General features: G+C 43.2%; 1 protein-coding gene across 3 annotated transcripts in view; it reads left to right on the top strand.

Annotated features, from left to right (window-relative positions):
• The window catches only part of LYST (lysosomal trafficking regulator), an 864,675-nt gene that overhangs the window by 639,770 nt on the left and 197,766 nt on the right, over positions 1-27,139 (top strand). For all 3 annotated transcript variants that reach the window (XM_063917604.1, XM_063917602.1, XM_063917605.1), the window contains exon 35: positions 2,777-2,873. In XM_063917604.1, the coding sequence (XP_063773674.1) occupies positions 2,777-2,873 (97 nt within the window). The remainder of the gene's footprint in view (positions 1-2,776; positions 2,874-27,139) is intronic.

The raw sequence follows: 27,139 nt of genomic DNA, 5'->3' as shown, positions 1-27,139 counted from the left end.
TACTGTGTGAGAAGGGGCGAGCTATGTGGAGGGACCTGAGTGAATGGGAGATGAGTGAGGGGGGTAGCTGTGTAAGGGGGGAGAGAGCTGTTTGGTGGGATCTGAGTGAGTGGAGAGAGGCTAAGCTGTGTAGGGGGAGGGCTTTGTGAAGGGAGATCTGACTGAGTTGTGCATTTGGTCTGTGTGAACTATGTGGGTGGATGAGAGCTGTTTAGGGGGATCTGAGTGCGGGGGGTGAGGTTGAGCAATAAGTATGTGGGGGGCTCTGTGTGAGAAGGGGAGAGCTCTGTGAGGGGGAGTGAGGTGTACTAGGGGGGATCTGATTAAATGTGAAGAGGTTGTACAGTGTGCATGGGGGGGCATCTGTGTGAGAAGGGGAGAGCTGTGTAAGAGGGAGTGAGGTGTATTGGGGGGATCTGAGTAAATGTGAAGAGGTTGTGCAGTGTGCATGGGGGGGCATCTGTGTGAGAAGGGGAGAGCTGTGTAAGAGGGAGTGAGGTGTATTGGGGGGATCTGAGTAAATGTGAAGAGGTTGTGCAGTGTGCGTGGAGGGGCGTCTGTGTGACAAGGGGAGAGCTCTGTGAAGGGGATCTGAGTGAGGGATCTAAGTTTGTGGCAAGAGGCTGAGCTGTGTGAGGGATATATAAGTATTTATATTATACATTAATATGGTGCCCCAAGGCAGTATATTCCCTGTGGGGTCATAATCTGGCTCTGCCACTTATACATTTTATACTGCCACACACTGCTTTCATTTACCTTTGGTTTGCTGGTTATGGCTGGGGGCGGTTCCTCCAGGATGGCAGCTTCCTTCTGCAAGTTATTTCCCACTGGCAACAAGAGAGCAGGAGGCAGAGCCGGCAGGGAGAAGATGATGAAATGAACCAGGAACAGCTGAGGTCAGGAGCATGTTTTAAATCGGAAGCCTGCAGCTGTTCATCTTGGTGGGTGGGCTCAGACAGGCACTGGCTGCACTACCCTCCCTGAGGCCACTGCCTATACTTTCTTAGAGCCAGCGCAGCCACACACACAGCCTGCAACACTGGTTGGGCCTGTAGTGGGCACTGAAGCCCAGCCCCATGGCATAAAAGTAGCGTCAGCGGTGTAGACCCCTGACCTGTGAGGAGAGAGGGAGGGAAAGTAGCGCAGCGCATCTGAGCCTAATTGAGTTTCTGCGCATGCGCAAAAGCTGTTTCCCAACGAAGCCCGATCTGAGCTGAGCTTCGGACGCGGCAGCCAGCCAGGTAAAGGGGTGAGTGAAAGCCACAGAAGGGTAGTCGGGACCAGCCAAACGGGGACCCGGTGTCCCAATCTGCCCCTGAGCGCAGATCATTGAGTTTACTGATGCAAAACTTGTGAGTTTTTATTTTGCTATTTTTTCCCCAAGATTACAATTTTATTTCTTTGTACTTAAAATATTACACTGCAAATGTATTTACTTTAGTAATTTGAATTATTATTCACTAATAAAGTAGTATATATTTTTTACTATATACGTTATATAATTTTACCTTGTTTAGAAATGCTCATTCATGTTTGTTGAAAATAATTCTAAACAATTTACTTCTGAGAGTTCTAAATAATTTGCTTTCCTAGCTTTTTATATAGAACATGGGTGTTTTTAACATTGTTTTCAACATAATGTACAGATGATCTTTATATAGATATCTACCTACAATAGCCTCAATATGCAATGTGGAGAGAGATGCCTGGCGCGAGTGAGCCACATCTACACTGAGACTTGTCATCATATTCTGTATAGTATTGTATGAATGTATTAAGTGTAGTGTCTGTGTTTTCTGGCTGTTTTTTTTTTTAAAGTCATACATTTTATAGAAATAAACACAATTTACGGGAAGTATTAACACAACAAAATCAGTATCGCCTCACAAGACTTTTGTTTCATTCACTTTGGCAAAGCACTCTATCGATAGTTTTAAACTTTTTTTTTTTTTTGCATTATTGGGAGTGTAATTTTAAAGGAGTATCCAGTTACCCACGATAAAACATTGGATGCCAAAAACGTAAATTTTTATCCAATTAGATCTCTTATAAAAAAATTAATTTTCTTCCGAAAACACACAGGTTCAGTAAAACCTGTCTGTTTTCGCTTGCCGAAGCGGGGCTACTTTTGGGGATTACTTTGATAGCCCCCAACAAAGCAATTACCCAAGGTCAATGTCCACTGGTAATTGGGTATCCCCCAAAATATTTAAAAAGTTATAGTGAAGATGCTTCTGTATACTAATAAAGTAACGTATAAGTAAATGCCACATGTTAAATTATATAAAATGATTAGTTGTTAGTGTATATAGGAAAAGGGTGCAAAGAAGTGCCGGAAATCTTACAAGAGGCAAGTCCTTCTGTATTAACAATGATATGATGTTGGATGTAATTTGTGCAGTAGTTTACAAACACATTTGGTACAGAGTTCAACTGTGTTACATTTGATTTGTGCTCCTTTCCTCCTTATAAAGCAATTGCTTCTTGTATGTTTTCAACCAGAGACCTGTGTGTGTAGAATTTGTATGTTCTCCGTGTATTCACATTTGTTTCTGAAGATCGTTCCTGTGTACTCCTACAATACCAAAAAATATTCCGATTGGTTAATTGGATTTGGAGAGAACTGATACGAGTATGTTTGTGTAAAACATGATTTAGACTGAGCTCCACCTAGATAGGAACTTTGTGAATTGCAAAACAGTTTCTAGCATAATGCAATTAATTGTTAATAATAATAATGTTTTTAATATTTAATTTCTGTTTTGTTTAATAGAATCTGTTAAGCCACCTTTATCTTACCTTTTTGAAGACAAAACACATTCTTCATTATCTTCTACTGTGAAAGAGAAAGCTGCAAGTGAACTAATAAGGTATGTTTCATTCATTTGAAATTATCAGTCACCAACAAATGACCTTTTATTATTTATTTTATATTCTCTATTGCAGAGATGACCAAAAGGCAAATCGTGATCTACCGGTAGCTAGCAGGGCATCCGCTGGTAGATCGCGACAGACATAACAAAAAATAACTGCAAGGAGCCTCCCGCCACTGCTTCTCTTAACAGTTCCCAGGCATGCAGTGTGCGGGTGACGTAATTAGGTCACCCGTTATGTGAGGAGCCTGGGCGCTAGTTGGATCCAGTTTGATCCAGCTGGCGGTGGCGACGACAGGAGAAGCAGCCAGCGTGAGCCCATGCAGCGTGAAAGCGGGAGCCGTGACTGCAGGGAGAGGGAGGACTGAAGCTAGGCAGCGTGACAACTTGTTGGGTTTTTTTTTTTTACACAAGGGGGGATCTACAAAGGATGGAGGATCTGCACAGAGGGAATTATTGTACTAAGGACTGTTATGCAGGGGACTGGAAGGGGGGTATCTGCACAAGGGGGTGCGGGTCTGCAAAGGGGGGATTTGCACAGGGGGTTATTTGATGTCATTCTTAATGCTATTTTTAAATGTGTGCATTATTATTGGTGCTGTTAATGTGATGGCAACATTATTAGTGCTATTTTTAAATGTGAGCGTTATTATTATTGGTGTTATTTGATGCAGGTAGATCACCGGTAAATAAGTGTACAAAAAGTAGATCACAGGTCCCAAAAGTGTGGCCACCCCTGCTCTATTGTATACAACTATCTTTTTTATCTCTGGATATGCATCTATAGAGCAACCTAAATAGAAATTCACACATTACTCAAATTATTTAGATCTATCAACACAAATATCATGTAGCTTATACGGTGCAGTATATTAATCTAGTTTTTAAAAATGGTCCGTAAACAAATGTTTTATAAATATTTTATTTTTAGTAATACACACCTGACTGTTAGGATTTCTTTTACAAATGCTGTGTTGAAATATTACTTTTTATCTTCTACTGTGAAAGAGAAAGCTTCAAGTTAACTAATAAGGTATATTTAAGGGTTATAGTCAGGTGTATGATTAATCAATCATGCCAAACAGGTGATAATTATTATTTTCATATGCAAGTTGAAACACAGTCATTAACTGAAACAGAAACACATGTGTAGAAGATTTAAAATTGGGTGAGGAACAGCCAAACTCTACTACAAAGGTGAGGTTGTGGAAGACCGTTTCATGTCACATGTCATACACCATGGCAAGACTGAGCACAGCAACAAGACACATATTAGTTATACTGCATCAGCAAGGTCTCTCACGGACAAAGATTTCTAAGCTGACTGGGGTTTCAAGGTGTGCTATTCAAGCTCTTTTTAAAGCAAGTAACATAGTAACCGTTTCTGAGGTTGAAAAAGACCATTTGTCGATCGAGTTCAACCTATTTGTGGTCTCCTATGCTGTATTATTTTTAGGACTAATTTTGTCATTTGCTAATGTCGCCCGTTGTGTTTGTTCCTCATTTTTTTTAACTGTAGTACGTGACTATGCACCATAACCCTGTATATGCTTATCCATTAGGAATATTTGTAGCCCATTCTTAAAAGTGTTGACCGAGTCCGCCATTACTACTCTCTCAGGCAGGGAATTACAAACACGTATTGTCCTTACTGTGAAAAAACCTTTTTTTCCTCTGTGTGCCTAATCTCCTCTACCCTAAGGGGATGTCCACATGTCCTCTGTATTGATCTTACCAAAATCAGATCTCCACAAGCTCTGTGTATTGTCCCCTTATATATTTGTAAATGTTGATCATGTTCCCTCTTAGTCTCCTCTTTTCCAGTGTGAACATGCCTAGCCTTGCAAGCCTTTCCTCGTATTTCAGCATCTCCATCCCTTTAATTAGTTTGGTTGCTCGCCTCTGAACCTTTTCTAGTTCCAGGATATCCTTTTTGTAGTATGGTGCCCAAAATTGTGCACAGTATTTAAGATGTGGCCTCACTAGTGATTTATATAATGGGAGTATAACCCTTGCATCCCTTGCATCAATTACCCGCTTTATGCATGCTAATACCTTGTTAGCCTTATTTGCCACAATCCTTCTTTGGATACTGCTGCTTAGTTTATTATCTATGTGAACACCTAAGTCTTTTTCCAGTACAAAATCCCCTAATTTTACCACATTTAGTATGTAGATGTTATTTTTGTTCCTGCTACCAAAGTGCATTACCCTACACTTGTCTGTATTGAAGCTCATTCTCCATTTTGTTGCCCATGCTTCCAGTTTAACTAGGTCATTCTGAAGAGACTCCGCATCCCCCTCCGTATTTATGACCTTACACAATTTGGTATTGTGTGCAAAAATTGACACCATCCTCTCTATATCTACTGCTAGATCATTAATGAAAATTTTGAACAATAGTGGTCCAAGTACAGACCCTTGTGGCACATCACTTAGTACTTCAGTTCAATTTGAAAAAGTTCCATTTACCACAATGCGCTGTTCCCTATTATCTATCCAATTTCTGACCCAAGTGCATATTGTGCTCCTTATCCCTAGTTCTTGAAACTTATAGATAAGTCTCATGTGCAGTACTGTGTCGAAAGCTTTAGCAAAGTCTAAAAAGATTACATCAAACTTCCTTACCCTGATCAAGGTTCACGCTGTTTCATAAAAGTCTAGTAAGTTTGTTTGACGTGATCTATCCTTCACAAATCCATGTTGGTTCCTATTAATAACCTTATTGACTTCAAGGAACTTCTGTATACTGTCCCTTAGAATACCTTCCAGTACTTTCCCCACTATATTAGTGATGTGCACCGGAAATTTTTCGGGTTTTGTGTTTTGGTTTTGGATTCGGTTCCACGGCCATGTTTTGGATTCGGACGTGTTTTGGCAAAACCACCCTGAAAATTTTTTGTCGGATTCGGGTGTGTTTTGGATTTGGGTGTTTTTTTACAAAAACCCCTCAAAAACAGCTTAAATCATAGAATTTGGGGGTCATTTTGATCCCATAGTATTATTAACCTCAATAACCATAATTTCCACTCATTTCCAGTCTATTCTAACACCTCACACTATTATTTTTAGTCCTAAAATTTGCACTGAGGTCGCTGGATGGCTAAGCTAAGCGACCCAAGTGGCCGACACAAACACCTGTCCCATCTAGGAGTGGCACTGCAGTGTCAGACAGGATGGCAGATTTAAAAAATAGTCCCCAAACAGCACATGATGCAAAGAAAAAAAGAGGTGCAATTGAGGTAGCTGTGTGACTAAGCTAAGCGACCCAAGTGGCCGACACAAACACCTGGCCCATCTAGGAGTGGCACTGCAGTGTCAGACAGGATGGCAGATTTAAAAAATAGTCCCCAAACAGCACATGATGCAAAGAAAAAAAAAGGTGCACCAAGGTCGCTGGATGGCTAAGCTAAGCGACCCAAGTGGCCGACACAAACACCTGGCCCATCTAGGAGTGGCACTGCAGTGTCAGACAGGATGGCAGATTTAAAAAATAGTCCCCAAACAGCACATGATGCAAAGAAAAAAAAAAGGTGCACCAAGGTCGCTGGATGGCTAAGCTAAGCGACCAAAGTGGCCGACACTAACACCTGGCCCATCTAGGAGTGGCACTGCAGTTTTCTAGCGAGAGGATGAGTGCTTCCATCCTCATGTGAATCTGAACCACTAGCCATGAACATAGGCCAGGGCCTCAGCCATTCCTTGCCACTCCGTGTCGTAAATGGCATATTGGCAAGTTTACGCTCCTCATCAGACGCTTTTAATTTTGATTTTTGGGTCATTTTACTGAACTTTTATAGTATACTTGACGACACAGAGGTAGAGCAATGGACTACTGTACCGTACTGCTATATATATACTGGTGGTCACAGCAACATTCTGCACTGTCCTCCTACTATATACTACAATGCAGTACAGATATGGAGCGTTTTTCAGGCAGAGAACGTAAATATTTTCAGCACACTGAGCACAGATATTTGCAAGCACATTGAGCACAGATATTTGCAGCACACTGAGCAGATATTTGCAGCACACTGTACACAGAAACATGATAGAACGCAGCCACGTCCTCTCGCTATCATCTCCACAGCACGAGTGAAAATGGCGGCGACGCGCGGCTCCTTATATAGAATACGAATCTCGCGAGAATCCAACAGCGGGATGATGACGTTCGGGCGCGCTCGGGTTAACCGAGCAAGGCGGGAAGATTCGAGTCCTCAGAACCATGTAAAATGGGTGAAGTTCGGGGGGGTTCGGATCCAGAGGAACCGAACCCGCTCATCACTTCACTATATATGTAAGACTTTTAAAGAAGCACAAAGAAACAGGCGACGTACATGCAGTGGTTGGCCAAGGAAGCTAAGTGCATCAGATGAAAGACACATGTTTACTTCCCTTTGAAATCGGGAGATGTCCAGCAGTGGTATCAGCACAGAACTGGCAGACACTAGTGGGACCCAGCTACACCCATCTACTGTTCGCAGTATTCTGGTCAGACATGGTCTTCATCTAAGAATTGCGGCTAAAAAGCCATACCTTCAATGTGGAAACAAGGCCAAGCGACTTAGCTATGCACAAAAACATAGAAACTGTGGTGCAGAAAAATGTCAGCAGGTGCTCTGGACTGATGAGTCAACATTTTGGGGATGCATTTCAGCAAATGGAGTTGGGGATTTGGTCAGGATTAATGATGTCCTCAGTTCTGAGAAATAGGCAGGTACTTATCCATCATGCAATATCATCAATTTTATTCTGCAGCAGAACAACAACCCCAAACATACAGCGTAAAGAAGAACAAGGAGTCCTGGAAATAATGATATGGCCCCAGCAGAGCCCTGATCTCAACATTATCGAGTCTGTCTCAGATTACATGAAGAGACAGAAGGATTTCAGCAAGTCTACATCCATAGAATATCTGTGGTTAGTTCTCCAAGATGTTTTGTACAACCTACCTGCCGAGTTCCTTCAGAAACTGTTCAAGTGTGCCTAGAAGAATTGATGTTTGTTTGTTTGGTGTTTTAAATCATGTAGTTTTTATTAAAGATTTTAAAAAAATTAAACAATTACAAAAGTCATCTAATAAGCAAATTACATAATAAATATCAGTTGTCTCTATATATATATATATATATATATATATATAAAAAAGTGGTATGAGAATTACCGGCTCAGGCCCATCCGGGCGTGCCCCACCTGTACTGTAGCATAAACAATTTGGGGATTCTTTGGCAGAGTTGAGGAACTTGGAAGCAGTGCAGGAGACGTGGGAAACATTAAAAAGTACAATACTAAAGGCAACAGACCTTTGTATCAAAAGTGTTAGGAAAAACATAAGAAAATGGAAGCCAGTGTGGTTTGCGAAAGAAGTAGCAATTATTGTGAAAGCAAACAAGATGGCTTTTAGGAAATATAAACAGACACAAAATAATAAAGACAAGGGGATACAGGTATATCTTGTTAGACAGAAGGAGACTAAGAAGGTAATAAGATGTGCAAAGGCACACGCTGAGGAGGAAATGGCCCAGTCAGTGGGTAAAGGAGGAAAAACTTTTTTTAGGTACTGAATATAAGCGAAAGGAGAAAAGCGGAATAATAAAACTAAAGACAGAGACTTGGAGTCTTGTTAAGGGATACAATGTAATAACAGATCATCTTAATAATTATTATTTTTTTATACTGTATATTCTTTATTTTGATTTTTCAAAAAAAGACATGGTCATAAGAAGATACATTGAAGATAGAACAGTATATAAACAATAGATAGAAGTATAGCACGCCATAGTGACAATATCTCTACAATCTGACAGTATATAGTCAATGAAATATAGAAAGACATATCATGATGCAGTGTTCCAGTGAATCGTCAATGGAAGACCTCACTGGAGTAGTCAGTAAAAATACAGATATAACATATAGTAATAATACAGTAACCATATGAACAAAAGAAAAGAAGACTCAATTCAGTAATAATACAGTAACCATATAAACAAAAGAAAAGAAGACTCAAGACAGTACAGGGGGCAGGGGAAGGGAAAAGCTGGGAAAGGAGGGAGGTCAGGGAAGGAGGTGGGCGGTCCAATAATATTGAGTAACGGACAATTCCGAGGGGCCATTACTTAATAAAAAAAGATAATCAACATTATGCTCCCTGTAGCGGTATCAGATGAGGTAGTTTTTAATTCCAACTAGGAGAACCATGTAGCAATATAGTCTGATTGCTTCTCTGTGGCTGAGTAATATATATCTTCCATGGTCCTATAAAACTCAATTCTTTGAAACCATTCCCAAATCGTAGGTGGATCTTGGGAACACCAATGTACCGGGATCACAGCTTTTGCTGCATTAAGATGTTTAAGGAGAAATTGTTTATATTTAGTGAGCGGAGTAGTGGAATGAGAGAGCAGTCAAAAATCGACAGTAGTAGGTACTTGAAAGCCCTAGATCTCAGTCAAGATTTTAATGGTTAACCCAGAATGCAACGATTATTGGGCAATCCCACCAGACGTGGATTAATGTACCCCTTTCCCTGCCACAGCGCCAACATAGGGGATATACCTAGGGGGAAAACCTATGCAAAAGAGAAAGACAACGATACCACCTAGTGAGAAGTTTGTATTGAGTTTCTACAACCTCTAAACTTGTGGAACAATTTACCATAATCTCAATTGACATAAATCCTACAGGGATTAAGATCGATATCCCAAGCCTTACAGAAAGATGGGATGTTGGGGAAATGACCGTGTATTAGGAGTTTATAAATACCTGGTATAACATGGGTTGGCGCTGAAGATTGTAAACACATACCCTCAAAGGGTATGTGTTTACCATTCAATAGATCAATATTTTTTATATGAGCTGATATAAAATGGCGTATCTGGAGATAAAACCAAAAACCTGAGGTTGGAATATCTGTGAGTTTACAGATATCTCCGAAAGATTTTATCTTCCCATCAGAAACCAAGTGGGTTACTCTAGTCAAGCCCGCCAATCTCCACCTGGTGGCTACTAATCCTTTGATACCTGGCAAAAACAATGGATTATTAAGAAACGGAAGAAGTAACGTTTTTGTGGAGGAAAGTCCCATTTTATTGCGTAATCTTGACTTGAGAGCCAAGGTAGGACCAACAGTCACATGCGGTGAGCAGATAATGGTCTTAAACCAAGGTACTGCATGTAGGCAAAGACCCGAGGACCACCTTTCTAAATCAACCCATTGTTTTGAGCTAGAATCTGTTCTCGACCAGTCCAAGTTCCTGTGAAGGATTGTTGCACGATAATAAGCGGAGATTATAGGTAACTGTTGGCCCCCCTGGGCCCTCCTACAACATAGATTACAATGTTTAAATCTAGGCTTCCTACCCCCCCAAACAAATTACTAATTGCCGTATGTGTTTCAGTCAAAAACTTAGGGGGAAGTTTCAATGGAATAATCTGAAATAAATATAACAACCTGGGAAAAATATTAATTTTAACAATGTTCATTTGGCCTAACCAAGAGAATTTCTGTGTAAGCCACTGTGTCATTTCCTGACGGAGTTTCCGTAGCAAGGGAACATGATTAATATTCACAGTAGTGAAAAGAGAAGATGGGATTAGAATGCCTAAATATTTGATATGAGCAGGATGCCAGACAAAGGGAAAAGTAGTGTTTAGGGATGCGGCTAATTCAATAGGGAGGGAAACGTTTAAAGCCATTGACTTAGAATAGTTAATCTTGAAGTTGGATAGTGCCCCAAAGCGTGAGAATTCCATTATCAGATTAGGTAATGATATTGTCGGATTTGTTCTAACCGCTAAAAGGTCATCAGCAAAGAGGGCTATTCGATGTTCATTATCACCTACTTTAAGACCAGTAATATCAGTGTTTTTTCTAATAGCTCTGGCTAGGGCTTCCATACTGATGATGAATATTAATGGTGATAACGGGCAGCCTTGTCGGGTACCATTAGATATGGTGATAGAGTCGGAGAGCAATCCATTGATTCTGACCTGTGCCGATGGAGCTCGATATAATGCACAGATTTTTTTGTAGGAAAGCGTCACCCAGACCCAAACTACGCAGTGCTGCTTCCATAAATCCCAATCTGCCCGGTCAAAGGCTTTTTCAGCTTCTGTTGAAAGGAGCATCATGGGGGCCTTTACGGATTGGGCATGGGCGATCAGGCCAATTACCCGTATAGTATTGTCCCTAGCCTCTCTTCCCTGGACAAAGCTGACCTGGTCAGGGTGAATTATTGTTGAGATTAAGGGATTCAGGCGGTTGGCCATAAATTTTGCATATAACTTTAAATCGACATTTAATAGGGATATTGGACGATAACTAGATGGCACAGACGGGTCTTTATCATCTTTTGGTATAACAGTAATATGTGCTTCCAAGGATTGGTTAGAGAAAGGAGATTCTAAAGAAACAGCGTTGCAAGCACGGAGCAGTAGAGGAAGAAGCTTATCTTGGAACGTATTATAATACGTTACAGGGAAGCCGTTGGGGCCCAGGCTTTTACCTGATGGGGAGAACTTTAGGGCAGCTCAGAGCTCAGCATCTGTAAATGGCTCCTCCAAAGCTATAGACACATCAGCAGAGAGTGCAGGGAAGTCAATCTCCTCCAAAAAGTCTTTTACTGCTGCCCCATGTACTGACCTTTCGCTGAGAGAGCGCTGGGATGTTAAGTTATAGAAATCCATGTAATAAGAGTGGAAAGTTTTAGCTATAATTTTGTCAGTAACATGGGACTTACCAGTAGAATCTTTGATCTCTTTTATATAAGTTAACAATCTCTGGTCTCTTAGTGCTCGTGCAAGTAGTTTCCCAGGTTTATTACCCCACCTATGATATTTGTGGCGACAGCACCGAAACGCCTTTGTTTAATAGGCTATTAAGAGATAGGCGTGCCTCTTGTAACTCTGCTAATGTATCGGAGTTCAATGAGGATTTATGAATAGTCTCCAGTCGCTTGATTTTATCAAGTAAAGCATTTTGGCATTCCATCTTTTGCTCTTTAAGGTAAGAACCCAGTTGGATGCATTATCCCCTGACTACGCATTTATGCACCTCCCAGAGCGTCACCTGAGAAACATCAGTCATGTTAAGAGAAATATAATCATCTATCGTTTTTTTCTATCTGAGCTCTGCAGTCCGAATCACAGAGAAATTGTTCATTAAAACACCAATTCCAGTGACGTGGGGGCGGATGGCTCAGAAACAAAACCTGGGTGATAGGGGCATTATCAGAACCCACAATATGTCCAATGGCGGTGTCAGCTAAAAGGTCAAGGTGTTTGTGGCTTACACAGAAATAATCAATGCGAGTATAGGAATTGTGTGGGTGTGAGTAGAATGTGTAGTCCCTGTCCTTAGAATGAAGCAGGCGCCAAGTAGCAATAAGCTGAAAGTCATTTAACAGCAACTTGAATCATTTAGTATCTTTTAGAGAGGCCTTGGCGGACCCAGAAGAGGAGTCCAAAAGAGGTTCCATAGCCCAATTAAAGTCGCTACCAACTACCAACATACCTTCTACATTTTGCTCTATCAATTCTAAAGCTTCCCGCATAAATCGTAGCTGACCCTGATTGGGAAGATAAAGATTGACAAATGTGTAGATCTGGTTTGCAATAGTAGCTTTTACTAGTAACTCCCGACCATTACCAATAGGCAGCTCAAATATGTTGGTCAATCTAAGATCTTTGGCAAACAAAATGGCTACACCTTTGGATTTTACGTCTGAAAAATTGTTAAAATATCCCTGAGGAAAATGGCGGGAATGGAGACTCGGAGAGGCACCTTTTTTAAAATGTGTTTCTTGAAGAAACACCACCTCTGCTCTATCGAAATGTAAAGTATGCAGTAATCGAGACCTTTTTTTCAGGTATGTTGAGCCAATTTTAAACTAGCCATGGGAGAGGTTGTGGAAAGACATCTGATAACTCAGTATCAGAAAGCCATCCGAGTGGAATAAGTACCTCATATTAAGCCACTCCTATATTGTGAGGTAGGAGGGATGGGGGGGAGAAACGGGAAAACGCAGAAGTGTGAAAGTGAGGCGAGAACCACATATATGAATACAGGTAGGAACTTAATGAAAATATTATGAACATCGTCAAAAGATGACCCACCATATAGGTAAGTAGTGCAATAAAAAAATAGGAATAAATATACTCTGCATGAATAGCCGTGGGATGCCATAAATGATCCCAGGTCTATAAATTTACAGCAGAGAGTCGGGGGGACTGAGGGAAATACTAGATGTACCAATTCTCAGATAACATAAAAACATGAACTATATAAAATAATACTGAGATGAACAGCTCAAACAACGGGAAATAGAGCAATTCTATAACATAATCTGAGCGAGCGCCAACTCCACAGACTGGACCACATATCGATTAATATGAAGCTATCTGGAAAAGCTACCATTAATAAGTAAACAGAGCTTAAGGGAGCCGGGCAATGTCCAGTCAGCCTCCACAATCAGACAACCAGAAGAACAAGACTAGACATTAAAATGCTCAACAGATACTTCTAACCCGGAAAAATTTCCAGAACAGACACAGAAAGAGAAACAAAAACAGAAGCTCAACATCACGTGTCTCTGGAGGTTGAATCCGATACTTCAAGATGTTGACGTCTTCCATTGTTGGAAGAAAAGGATGATATGCCAGCAGAATCTCCAGCTCGGTTGCTCCATTTAGGATTACGAACTTTGCGCCAAGGTTCCATACGTGGTCGAGGCACAGTAGACCGTTCTACAGGTTCTAACCAATTCGGGAGAGCCAGAGGGGATATCCCCAGAGATGAGCAGAAGTCCTTTACACCTTCGTATTCTTGCAAGACTAGTAAAGATCCTGCGTGATTAACTTGAATACTCAGAGGGAATCCCCATTGGAACTTGATATTACGTTTTTTAAGTTCTTCCGTTAGGGGGCGAAGTAGACATCTCTGTTGTAAGGTGGCCCATGAAAGATCCTGGAAGATTTGAATCTGATGGCTGTTGAAGTCAAGTTCGGAGACACGTCTGGCTTCTTTGAGAATCTCTTCCTTTTCCCGGAAATAATTAAGCCTACAAATAACATCTCAAGGTCGTTCAGATGGAGGGCCTCTGGCACGTAGGGCGCCTAAAAGTTCATTGAATATTTTGGAGAGGGCATTTTCAATACCCTGAGGAGGAACATCTTCAGGTAAGCCTCGCACTCTTAAATTATTTATCCGGCCTCTGTTGTCTACATCAAGTCTGCGTTTCATATCGAGTAAGGATCGAGATTGACAAGAAATTAAATTGTGTAAATTGGAGACCTTGGAATCAACTCTGTCCCTATGTTCTTCCAACACTACCACTCTACCTGCAATCTGGGAGATATCTGATTGTAAAGAAGAAACCCGAGCCTGGATAGAATCCAGGATCCTCTGTTTCATAGATTGCAGGTCTTGTTGTAAGTCCTGACAGGTTGGAAGGGACTGAAGCTTCAGGAGTAAGGTATTTAAATCTGGAGAGTCCGCAATCGTACAGAGCGATTTAATAGGAGCAGCAGTATCCACAGCCGGAGCCACATCCATGTTGACAGAGACCATAGACTGTGACGAAGGAGTTGATGAGGTACAATCCGAAGTAGGAGTTCCAAATAATGTATGAAATCCTGAAGCTTGAGAGGATTTAACCTGAGATTTTGTCAGGTTCTTACAAGAACGGCGTCTCGTCATGAGGTATTGTTTTAAACGTATTCATGAAAATCTACCTCTAAAGATTTTTCTGCTCGAGCTGGACATCTACAATTAAGTGATACATCGCATATTGCTCTCAACGTGGCACGGTCAGGCCATAATGTATCAAGGCATAATCCCCAAGTGAGGACTGGGCTGCCCCCAGGTCTAACGCAGTCAAAATATAACGGGAGACGCCAGTAAGGTGTTGGTCAAAGCTGATGCTTTTAACGCCCGACCTGAGTTTATCATTTAAAATATAGCAGGCATAGCAGGTGGGGGTAAGATAAACCACTGAGAAGTAGAAAACAAAATATCTTGTGAATAATGTAGGTCAAATAATAGCTGTCAATTAGATTCAGGTCCTGCTGACACTTATGAGATTCCTCACTGTAGGCAGTATAAGATCCAGCAGGCTGTTCAAAAATATGGCCTCTGCCCTTCCACACCTGTCTGATGTACCTTCACGGGGTCTGTGCAGGATCCCAAATTATTTATTTGTTTATTTATGTAGAGGGGGATACACCACTGGGAGGAGATCACCTGGCATTCCAAGATCCAACTATAACAGGAGGGCAGAGTAAGGGGTCCCTTATATGAGATGCACTCAGCTCTCAGCTTACCAGGACACAGTATGGTGGGTGTCCACTCGGAGTGAACCAGCACCCACTCAGCAGCCGTATCAGGGGATCAGCAGGCAATCCGGGGACCTGCTCATCGGCTGCACTGAGTGACGGTGAGAGCAACCGGAGCTGGAGGCTCGCCAGCCGAAGCGTGGTGAGTCACAACTCAGCGGCCACAGGAACTCCTGGCAGGTGCAGTACAGAGCAGCGCGGCGGGATCAGCGGCTCCATCTTCAGCATACAGGCAGACACTGCAGCTCCTTCACGGCGAGGCACCTCTCCCGGGCAGGGGCAGTGGGAGATGGCAGTGTGGAGTAAAATAAGGGTACGAAACAGGATGTTGCCTCCGGGGTCCCACTACAAATCCAGTCCCTGGCTTCAGAAAGCGGTATGGGCCTCAACCCGCAAGGAGACAGGAGCTCCCTAACAGAACTCTTAAAGCTTAAAGTTGACAAATCTATGGGGCCAGATGGGATATATCCAAGGATACTAAAAGAGCTTAAAGAGGTGCTGGTACCACCATTAACAGAATTATTCAAACAGTCACTAGCTACAGGAGTAATTCCAGAGGATTGGAAAAGAGCGAACGTAGTTCCACTGCGCAAAAGTGGAAGCAAGGAAGAGGCAAACAACTACAGGCCAGTGAGTCTTACACCAGTAGTAGGGAAATTGATGGAAATTCTCTTAAAAGAACGAGTTGTAGATAATCTCAAATCCAGCAATTTACAGGATCCCAAACAGATTCACTAGGGGAAGATCATGTTAAACAATCCTTATTTACTTTTTTGACTGTGTGACTAAAGTGATGGATAAAGGTAGAGCCGTGGATATAGCTTATCTAGACTTTACTTTTGACACCTTTCCACTTCGCAGACTGCTAAATAAACTCGAAATCTTGGGATTGGATACTAAAATTGTTGAATAGATAAGATCTTGGTTGCAGGATAGAAAACAGAGAGTTGTAGTAATTTGAGTGCATTCACAAGAGAGAAATGTTACCAGTGAAGTACCCCAGTAATCTTTTCCGCAAGAATATACAAATAAATTGTTTACAAATTATACAATGTGATTTCCTAGTTTTTTTTTTCCAGATTCTGTCTCTCACAGTTGAAGTGTACCTATGATGGAAATTACAGACCTCTCTCATCTTTTTAAGTGGGTCAACTTGCACAATCGGTGGCTGTCAAAATACTTTTTTGCCCCACTGTATGTGTATCTGGCACTGTGGGGGCCTAAGTGTTTCTGGCACTGTGGGGGCATATATGTATCTGGCACTGTGGAGGCACCCATTTTTTGGCATTTCTATATGTATGTGGCACTGTACTGGGTTATTATATGTATGTGGCACTGTACAACATGACTAAAAAAGGGGTTATGACTCAAGGTCATACTCCTACAAACGTCATAGTGAAAGGTGTGCGCACAAAAATGGTGTGTGGCTTTGTGACAACTAGGCCACGCCCCCATTTTTGCACACGCGCCAAAGGCATGCGCATGATAGGGGCTCTTGACCTTGGCTACAGATCTTTGCTGGCTCTCTGTCTGTGACTGGTTGGCCACCCCTGTACTAGTCTATAGGTTCAAGATGAAGACTCTGACAATGGTAATAAATGGCCCATATACATCAAAATGTTCACCAGTGCCTTCCTAGGTTTTCAGTCTAATCTCTATACCATCGGTTTTGTACTATTTTTGTCGGCCTGGCAACTACCACATGAGTCTTTATAAAGATGATGGTGGCAGTGATGGCTCTCTTGAGAGGGTCACAGTTATCTCTTACAAAAAGAAACTTTAAGCAAGTCAGCAACTTTTTCTCTTCGCTTTGTTCATACCCAGATCATGAAACACATTTTACCAAAACTCCAGTTCTTGCTAAAACTTCTTGCTAAAAGGATGATTTTCCTTGTACTTTGCGTTTTGACACTATGCAACAAAGTGTGTTCTTAGATTGTTGCTATGCAACACTTGGAGGTTCACATTTATCCATTCCACTCAGGTGTTTCAATTAGGATGAAAACAATAAATCTCAGTACCGATCTATAAAGCCATAACTATGGCTGTGCAAGCCTTTTGGGTGGCATAAAGGAAGTCACTTCTTCGCCAGCACAACGCTACATCAAAAGCTCTGTCCCAGTGGTTAAGTATTTATTCATACAGTATCTGCTTTAAAATACTCAAGTATGCATACAAGTAGGGTCGTATGTACAGATGGGTCCTCATACGGGATGCGGTCAAGATGCTGCCGGACGGAATCCCGGCGGTCGAAATACCGACGCCGGAATCCCTCCCGCCACAATCCCTACCGCCACAATCCCGACATATTCTCCCTCCATGGGTGTCCACGACACCCATAGAGGGAGAATACAACAGTGTGCCGAGCGTAGCGAGGCACCGTGCCCGCAGCGTGGCGAGCAAAGCGAGCCCGCAAGGGGCTGCGTTCCGCTCGCCACCCCTGTCGGGATTGTGTGGTCGGGATTCCGGCGTCGGTATTTCGACCGCCGGGATTCCGGCCGGCGGCATTTAGTACTGATCCCCCTCATACATCTTGTCTCCATACACCATGCAGTGCAAGATACCTGGCATGATTGAGTCACTAGGTCCCGTGCAACTCTGCTAACATACATATATACAAGTGTCCTAAATCTGTCTCCTTCTTTGTCCTATTTGCATTGCATTGCGACTAATATGCATTTTCATCAAAAAAGACGCCCAGCGCTAGAAGAATCTTACACGACCAAGAGGGGCTGTTTGGCATGACTACAGCAAAGATGTAAAGGTGCATACGCACTGTGCAATATTTTACTCAATATCGCAAAATTTTCCCTTTCTGAACGATATTTACTAAAATATTGCACAGTGTGTATGATGCAAACGATGACCGGTGCGCGTTCCCGGGGGTCGTTAACAACCCCCTCAGTAGTCTGTGCATGCAGCTCAATTTGTCAACAGGGCCAGTGGCAGGGTGATGTCATTGAGCAATATTGTTTGCGGTATCGCTCAGTGTGTGCACACTATGGGGGTCATTCTGACCCGATCGCACGCTGCAGTTTTTCACAGCGTAGCAATCGGGTCAGAACTGCGCATGCGCAGCAGTGTGCTGGCGCATGGCCGCCCGTCGCTGCGCTACGATCGCCTCTGCCTGATTGACAGGCAGAGGCGGTCGATGGGCGGGAGGGGGCGAAACGGCGGCGTTTGCCCGTCATTTCGTGGGCGTGGTCCGGCCAACGCAGGCGTGGCCGGACCATGCAGGGAGTGGCTTGCAGCGGCTGCGTGACGTCACACGCAGCCACTGCGGGCCGGGGAGCGAAGAGTAGCTCACGGCCAGCATGCTAAAGCTGTGCTGGCCAGGAGCTACTCTTGAAGTGCAAAGGCATCGCCGCTGTGCGATGCCTTTGCACTTCTGCAGGAGGGGCCGGCACTGACATGCGGGGCGGACTAGCCCTGTGCTGGGCGTCCCCCCGCATGTCTGAGTTCATGAATAGTAGCTGTGCTAAATTTAGCACAGCTGCGATCAACTCGGAATGACCCCCTATGTCAGCTGGCCGGGAGGGAAGGAAACACACTCTGCGATATCATTCATGGAGCATATCGCACAGTGTGTACCCACCTTAAGAGGACATATTCTTAATATGTCTTTTTCATTTCTTCTATACTATAATAAATTTTTGTTTGTTAGTAACAGTATGTTGATCCTACTGAACTGATTTTCAGGAGTGTCTTTTTTTTTCATCATGAGGTTATTAGTAAATATGGGAAATACAAGACATGTTTGGCAACTTTATTGAGTATTCCAGCTGTTGGGATCCCGGAGCTCAGTATACCAGCACTCAGAAGCCCGACACCCGGCATACCGACTGAGCAGGGACCCCACTATTCTCCCTCTTGGCAGTCTACCTGGAGGGAGAATAAATACACCGTGCCTGCAGCGTGGCGAACGCAGCTAGCCGCAAGGGGCTCATTTGCGCTCGCCCAGCTGATGGTATGCCGGCGGTAGGGATCCTGGTGCTGGTATGCTGGCCGCCGGGATCCCGGCCGTCGGCATACCATACTACACCCCTGTAGATGTGTGTGATGTTGGATCCAGTGGCGGCTGCTGCCTTTGGGCTACAGCTCCGACCACACTTTGCAGGGTGGAGCCGGTCAGCACATAAAAACATACATGTGTTGTTGCATGTAATGTAGGTGCTGGATTGCCTTACCCAGGAATCAGCAGCCTCTGCTGTGTGTATCACTGACCTGCCGCCCCTGCACAGGAGACATCACTCTGCTTGTCTATAATTTTCATATCCCTGCCCCCCAACTCCCATTTGCTCACAGGAGTCGGGGGAGAGCTTATAGAAAATGATAGACAACTGAATATCCTATTGTCAGATGATGATTGGAATAAAGTATTTTTAAATGTTTTTTGGATGTCTAGATGTATTAATCATTCAGAAATTATGTTTAAATTAATATACGGCCTCTACCACACCCCAGATAAATTGCAAATTTTGTTGGAGGCATTGTGTTCTGGAGGCATTGGCGTTTCTATAATGGGTGCAGTGCGTGGGGTGCACACAGGCCCCTGGGTCCAGGGGGTCCAACACTACACCCATATATTATACTTACCCCTCCGGAGTCCCGCAACGGCGGCCCTGCTGTGCGGGCACAAATCACTTGGAAAATAGCCGCTGCCAAGGTCGACAGGTACAAAAGGTCAACACTGACTGGAAAAGGTCGACTGGTTCAAATGGTCAACACACGTGATGTCGACAGAACATTTAATTTATTTTTGTACACCTTTTTCATACTTTACCATCACGTGGACTACAATTGGGAATAGTAACCTGTAATAACACCATGCAAGGGGACACGGTACACTAATTGGGGTTTCCTGTGCTCGGACGGTGAAAACACCACTTCCTGTGTTGACCTTTTCATGTGGCAACATTTTGTCAGTGTTGACCCAATACATGTCAATTTTTTGTCAGTGTCGACCTAATGCATGTCACCCATATGAGGTTAACCTAATGACTTTCGATCTAGAGATTGTAGATCATCTATACCACAATGATCATACCAGGCTGTGCTTTCCATGACGTGGTCGCATCTTATGCACCACTAAATCGTGTTCCGTCCGCGAACTAGGGAAATGGGTTGCGGCACTGGCGTGGACACTGTCACTGAGCAGGGACCTCACTAGACCACCGGGGCGTCTGAGTACAGGTCGGGTGTGCTAACACCCCATTTAATAAGGCTTGTTAGTACCTGGGTTGGAAGTCGAGCATTGGGGAGGTGGCGCTTGACCTTTAGCCCCTCCCCCGGCCCAGGGCGTCATTTCCTTGCAGATTTCCAGCCCTGGTGCTGCCTCAGACTCTCCCTCACTCCCTGACTGAGATGCTGGGTGCCATCTTCTGAGCATAGCTGCGGCTAGTCTCTGGGACTGCAGGGCAAGGTCTCTCTTGTAAAGCCCCCTGTATACAGCGCTGTGACTTTACAAACACTTGAGTATTCCACATGTCTTTATATAGATAGCGTTAGTTAAGAAAGAGTGTACTGTTTCTAGAATATACTGTACTAGTATTCTGATATATTCTCCGGTCACTGACCGCGCTGTGATAGATAGATATATATATATATATATATATATATATACACTGCTCAAAAAAATAAAGGGAACACTAAAATAACACATCCTAGATCTGAATGAATGAAATATTCTTATTAAATACTTTGTTCTTTACATAGTTGAATGTGCTGACAACAAAATCACACAAAAATTGTCAATGAAAATCAAATTTATTAACCCATGGAGGTCTGGATTTAGAGTGACCCTCAAAATTAAAGTGGAAAAACACACTACAGGCTGATCCAACTTTGATGTAATGTCCTTAAAACAAGTCAAAATGAGGCTCAGTAGTGTGTGTGGCCTCCACCATGCCTGTATGACCTCCCTACAACGCCTGGGCATGCTCCTGATGAGGTGGTGGATGGTCTCCTGAGAGATCTCCTCCCAGACCTGGACTAAAGCATCCGCCAACTCCTGGACAGTCTGTGGTGCAACGTGGCATTGGTGGATGGAGCGAGACATGATGTCCCAGATGTGCTCAATTGGATTTAGGTCTGGGGAACGGGTGGGCCAATCCATAGCATCAATGCCTTCGTCTTGCAGGAACTGCTGACACATTAAAGCCACATGAGGTCTAGCATTGTCTTGCATTAGGAGGAACCCAGGGCCAACCGCACCAGCATATGGTCTCACAAGGGGTCTGAGGATCTCATCTTGGTACCTAATGGCAGTCAGGCTACCTCTGGCGAGCACATGGAGGGCTGTGCAGACCCCCAAAGAAATGCCACCCCACACCATTACTGACCCACTGCCAAACCGGTCATGCTGGAGGATGTTGCAGGCAGCAGAACGTTCTCCTTGGCGTCTCCAGACTCTGTCACGACTGTCACATGTGCTCAGTGAGAACCTGCTTTCATCTGTGAAGAGCACAGGGCGCCAGCGGCGAATTTGCCAATCTTGGTGTTCTCTGGCAAATGCCAAACGTCCTGCACGGTGTTGGGCTGTAAGCACAACCCCCACCTGTGGACGTCGGGCCCTCATACCACCCTCATGGAGTCTGTTTCTGATTGTTTGAGTAGACACGTGCACATTTGTGGCTTGCTGGAGGTCATTTTGCAGGGCTCTGGCAGTGCTCCTCCTGTTTCTCCTTGCACAAAGGCGGAGGTAGTGGTCCTGCTGCTGGGTTGTTTCCCTCCTACGGCCTTCTCCACGTCTCCTGATGTACTGGCCTGTCTCCTGGTAGCGCCTCCATGCTCTGGACACTACGCTGACAGACACAGCAAACCTTCTTGCCACAGCTCGCATTGATGTGCCATCCTGGATGAGCTGCACTACCTGAGCCACTTGTGTGGGTTGTAGGGAGGTCATACAGGCACGTGGAGGCCACACACACTACTGAGCCTCATTTGGACTTGTTTTAAGGACATTACATCAAAGTTGGATCAGCCTGTAGTGTGTTTTTCCACTTTAATTTTGAGGGTGACTCCAAATCCAGACCTCCATGGGTTAATAAATTTGATTTCCATTGATAATTTTTTTGTGATTTTGTTGTCAGCACATTCAACTATGTAAAGAACAAAGTATTTAATAAGAATATTTCATTCATTCAGATCTAGGATGTGTTATTTTAGTGTTCCCTTTATTTTTTTGAGCAGTGTATATATATATATGTGTGTGTGTGTGTGTGTGTGTGTGTGTGTGTGTGTGTATAATACAGTGGGGATCGAAAGTTTGGGCACCCCAGGCAAAAATTCATTTTAATGTGCAAAAAGAAGCCAAGGAAAGATGGAAAAATCTCCAAAAGGCATCAAATTACAGATTAGACATTCTTATAACGTGTCAAAAAAAGTTTGATTTTATTTCCATCATTTACACTATCAAAAGAACAGAAAACAAAAAATGGTGTCTGCAAAAGTTTGGGCACCCTGCAGAGTTAATACCTTGTACTGCCCCCTTTGGACAGCTGACACCTGGCAGTGTCATGGATTATTCTCAATCATCGTCTAGATAGACCAGGTGATGTCAATCTCAAAGGTTTTAAAAGCCCAGACTCATCTGACCTTGCTCCAACAATCAGCACCATGGGTTCCTCTAAGCAGTTGTGTAGAACACTGAAGCTGAGAATAGTTGACGCTCACAAAGCAGGAGAAGGCTATAAGAAGATAGCGAAGCGTTATCAGGTGCCCATATCCTCTGTTCGGAATGTAATTAAGAAATGGCAGTCATCAGGAACAGTGAAAGTTAAAGCAGGATCTGGAAGACCAAGAAAAATATCAGACAGAACAGCTCGCAGGATTGTGAGAAAAGCAAGTCAAAATCCACGTTTGACTGCACGATCCCTCCAGGAAGATTTGGCAGACACTGGAGTTGTGGCACACTATTCCACTATAAAGAGATACTTGTACAAATATGGTCTTCAAGGAAGAGTCATCAGAAGAAAACCTCTTCTACGTCCTCACCACAAAAATTAGCATTTGAAGTTTGCAAATGAACATATAGACAAGCCTGATGCATTTTGGAATAAAGTTCTGTGGACCGATGAGGTTAAAATAGAACTTTTAGTTCGGAATGAGCAAAGGTACGTTTGGAGAAGGAAGGGCACAGAATTTAATGAAAAGAACCTCTGTCCAACTGTTAAGCATGGGAGTGGATCAATCATGCTTTGGGGTTGTATTGCAGCCAGTGGCACAAGGAACATTTCACGAGTAGAAGGAAAAATGGATTCAGTAAGATTCCAGCAAATTTTGGACGCTAACTTGATGTCATCTGTGAAAAAGGCTGAAGTTAAAGAGAGGCTGGCTTCTACAAATGAATAATGATCCTAAACACACCTCAAAATCCACAGTAGATTACATCAAGAGGCGTAAACTGAAGGTTTTGCCATGGCCTTCACAATCTCCTGACCTCAACATAATTGAAAATCTATGAATAGACCTTAAAAGAGCAGTGCGTCACAGACAGCCCAGGAATCTCAAAGAACTGGAAGACTTTTGTAAGGAAGAATGGGCGAAGATACCTCAAACAAGAATTGAAAGACTCTTGGCTGGCTACAAAAAGCATTTACAAGCTGTGATACTTGCCAAAGGGGGCAGTACAAGGTATTAACTCTGCAGGGTGCCCAAACTTGTGCAGACGCCATTTTTCGTTTTCTGTTCTTTTGAAAGTGTAAATGATGGAAATAAAATCAAACTTTTTAGACATGTTATAAGAATGTCTAATCTCTAATTTGATGCCTTTTGGAGATTTTTCCATTTTTCCTTGGCTTCTTTTTGCACATTAAAATTAATTTTTGCCTGGGGTGCCCAAACTTTCAATCCCCACTGTATATATATACATACATAGGGTGTGGATCATTAGATCGACAGTGTCTAGGTCAACCACTATAAGTCGACAGTCACTAGGTCAACAGGGTTGGAAGGTCGACAGGGTTTCTAGATAGACAGGTCAAAGTGTCGACATGAGGGGTTTTTTTGGGGGGGGGTTGGTGTTGTTTTCTTCGTAGAGTGACCGGGAACCCCAATTAGTGCACCATGTCCCCTCGCATGACTCGCTTCGCTCGCCATACTTCGGGCAAGGTGCCTCGCTTCGCTCAGCACAGATTACCGTTCAAATCGTAGTCCACGTGGATCGTTAAGTATGAAAAAGTAAAAAAAAAATTTTTTTTGAAAAACTCACGTTGACCTTTTGACCTGTCGATCTAGCACATGTCGACCTATAAACCCTGTCGACCTAGTGACTGTCGACCTATAGTGGTCGACCTAAACATTGTCGACCTAGACAGTGTCGATCTTCAGACCGTATCCCATATATATACTATTCCAGTGCAGCTTTATTGTGATAATTTCTGCATTGCCTGTGACTGTGTGTGCATGTATCTACTGTGTGGTTTCACTCTCAGTGTTTCCCAGATATAACTGTCACTATATTCTGTACCCTAAGGGGCTAGGCTCATCTGGTTCCGCTAATGTAGTGCGTCATAGTATTTATCCATTACGTATATTCTACTGTGTACTCGGTCACATAATTCCGGATTTATTCGCAGGTATTGTACTTTGTCTGGCTTTATCGTACGAAGTCGCTCTGTGTTGCATTATTATATACTGTCTAACAGAAAGAGCGGTAAATCAGTGGAAGCTCCTGCAGCATGCAGACTATGCTCCAAGGATTTGCCAGAGGGGGACGTTTTGTATGATGGTCTGTGTACCACGTGTCATACATCCTCTCGTCAGTCCACAGCTCCTGTGCCCTGTACTCAGGAGCAACCCTGGGCTGCATTCACAAACCTACTAGGTACTCTGGTAGAACGCCTTACGCCCCCTATTTGACCACCTGTGCCATAACCGCCACAAAATGTCCCTATGGTTAATGCGCCTTGGGCGGAAAATTTATCTAATCAGCTGCAACAATTAAATCAGCCATTGGTTATTCAAAAATCCACCCCAGGTCACTCCCGTGTCTCTGGGTCATCTAAGCGGGCTGCTTCCTCCTCACAATCCATCTGAAGAGGCGGGAGAGCATACAGTTCTGTCAGACACTGAATCAGGTGTTTCTGATGAGGATTTTTCCTTGCAGATTGATGTCCCTACCCAAGTGGTCACTGTTCAGCAAATCCTACAAATCTCTCATGATAAGGATTCCACTACTGTGGCATGTTTAAACGTCAGAAGGTGGTTAAACATCTATTACCCCATTCTGACTATTTACTGGACATCAGACGGGAAACCTGGTCTACTCCAGGGAAGAAATTCCCTCTTTCTAAATGGCCCTTGGGTCGCTATCCTCTCCTTGCAGAGTTATGTAACAAGTGGGAAAATTCACCATTAGTGGATTTTCACGTCACCCACCTAGTGGTGTTGTCCACTTTCCCTGTCACCACTGTCAAGGAACTGACAGATAAGCATGTGGAGGGATGCCTGAAGTCTATTTACTCTCTTACAGGAGCTGTGCATAGGCCCACTATTGCTGCCTCTCGGGCTGCAAAAGGATTGAAGCATGGGTTCAGGCATTAGAGGAGGAGCTGCCCAAAGATATTTCTGACACTGCCAGACAATACCTGTCTCACATTACCACCACCACCTGATACATTCATTACATTCCTCTGAGACGAGTATGTTGGAAACCAAGGCGTCTACTACGTCTGTCCTGGCTCACTGTATTCTGTGGTTGAAGTCATGGAAGGTGGATCTAGACTCCAAAAAGACCTTGGAGGTCCGCCCTTTCACTGGGGACATTTTGTTTGGATAGGACCTAAATAAAATTGTGTCTGAATTAGCGGCTGCTAAGATTGCCTTTCTTCCAAATACTAATCCTTCTGTACAGAAGGCAAAAGGTACCACCTTTCGTTCCTTTCAGTCTCAAGGGAAAGCAAGAGGTCAGCCATACCCGAGACAGTCGCGAGCTCCCAATACCACCAAGCCCAAGGCAAAGCAATCCTGGGCAACATAGTTACGTAGTTGTTGAGGTTGAAAAAAGACAAATGTCCATCGAGTTCAACCTATATTATAATTATTTAAAAAAAATTATGTTAATTAATGCAGTATCCCTGGATATTTTCTTCCGCTAGGAATTTATCTAATCCATTTCGAAACTTATTGATTGAGTCCCCCATTACTACTTTCTCTGGCAGAGAATTCCAAATCCTTACTGCTCTTACTGTGAAGAACCCTTTTATCCGTTGAGTATGGAATTTTTTTTTCTTCTAACCTCAGTGGGTGTCCTATGTAGTGTTTTTTTTTGGTAAACAAATCCTTTGATAAATCCTTGTATTGTCCCTTAATGTATTTATATAATATTAATAATGTCCCCTCTCAGTTGCCTCTTTTCCAGTGTGAACATATCTAACCTTTTAAGTCTTTCCTCATAATCCAGTACCTCTAACCCCTTAACCAGTTTAGAGGCTCGCCTCTGAACCCTTTCGAGTTCCAATATATCTTTTTTATAGTATGGTGCCCAAACCTGTATACAATATTCCGGGTGTGTCTGCACCAATGATTTATACAGTGGCAGGATTACACTCTCACCCCTTGTCTCCATACCCCGTTTTGTGCATCCTAACACCTTATTAGCCTTTGTTGCTGCATTTCTACCAAGTTTATTATCGATTAGCACTCCCAAATCTATTTCAACTACTGTTATCCCTACATTTTCCCCATTTAGTTTATAGGCTGCCTGATTGTTCTTAGTCCCAAAGTGCATAACTTTACATTTGTCTATGTTGAACCTCATTCTTCATTTATCTGCCCAGACCTCAAGTCTAGATAAGTAATTCTGTAGAGACTCAACATCCTTGTCTGAATTAATTATTCTACATAGTTTAGTATCATCTGTGAAAGTTGACACTGTACTTTCCAGTCCCTCTCCTAGATCATTAATGAATATGTTAAACAGCAATGGCCCG

This window comes from Pseudophryne corroboree, chromosome 4 (genome assembly GCF_028390025.1).
Source record: "Pseudophryne corroboree isolate aPseCor3 chromosome 4, aPseCor3.hap2, whole genome shotgun sequence".
NCBI classification, from domain to species: Eukaryota; Metazoa; Chordata; class Amphibia; order Anura; family Myobatrachidae; genus Pseudophryne; species Pseudophryne corroboree.
The sequence above is the reverse complement of the archived record's forward strand: the minus strand, read 5'-3'. Positions and strand labels throughout refer to the sequence as shown.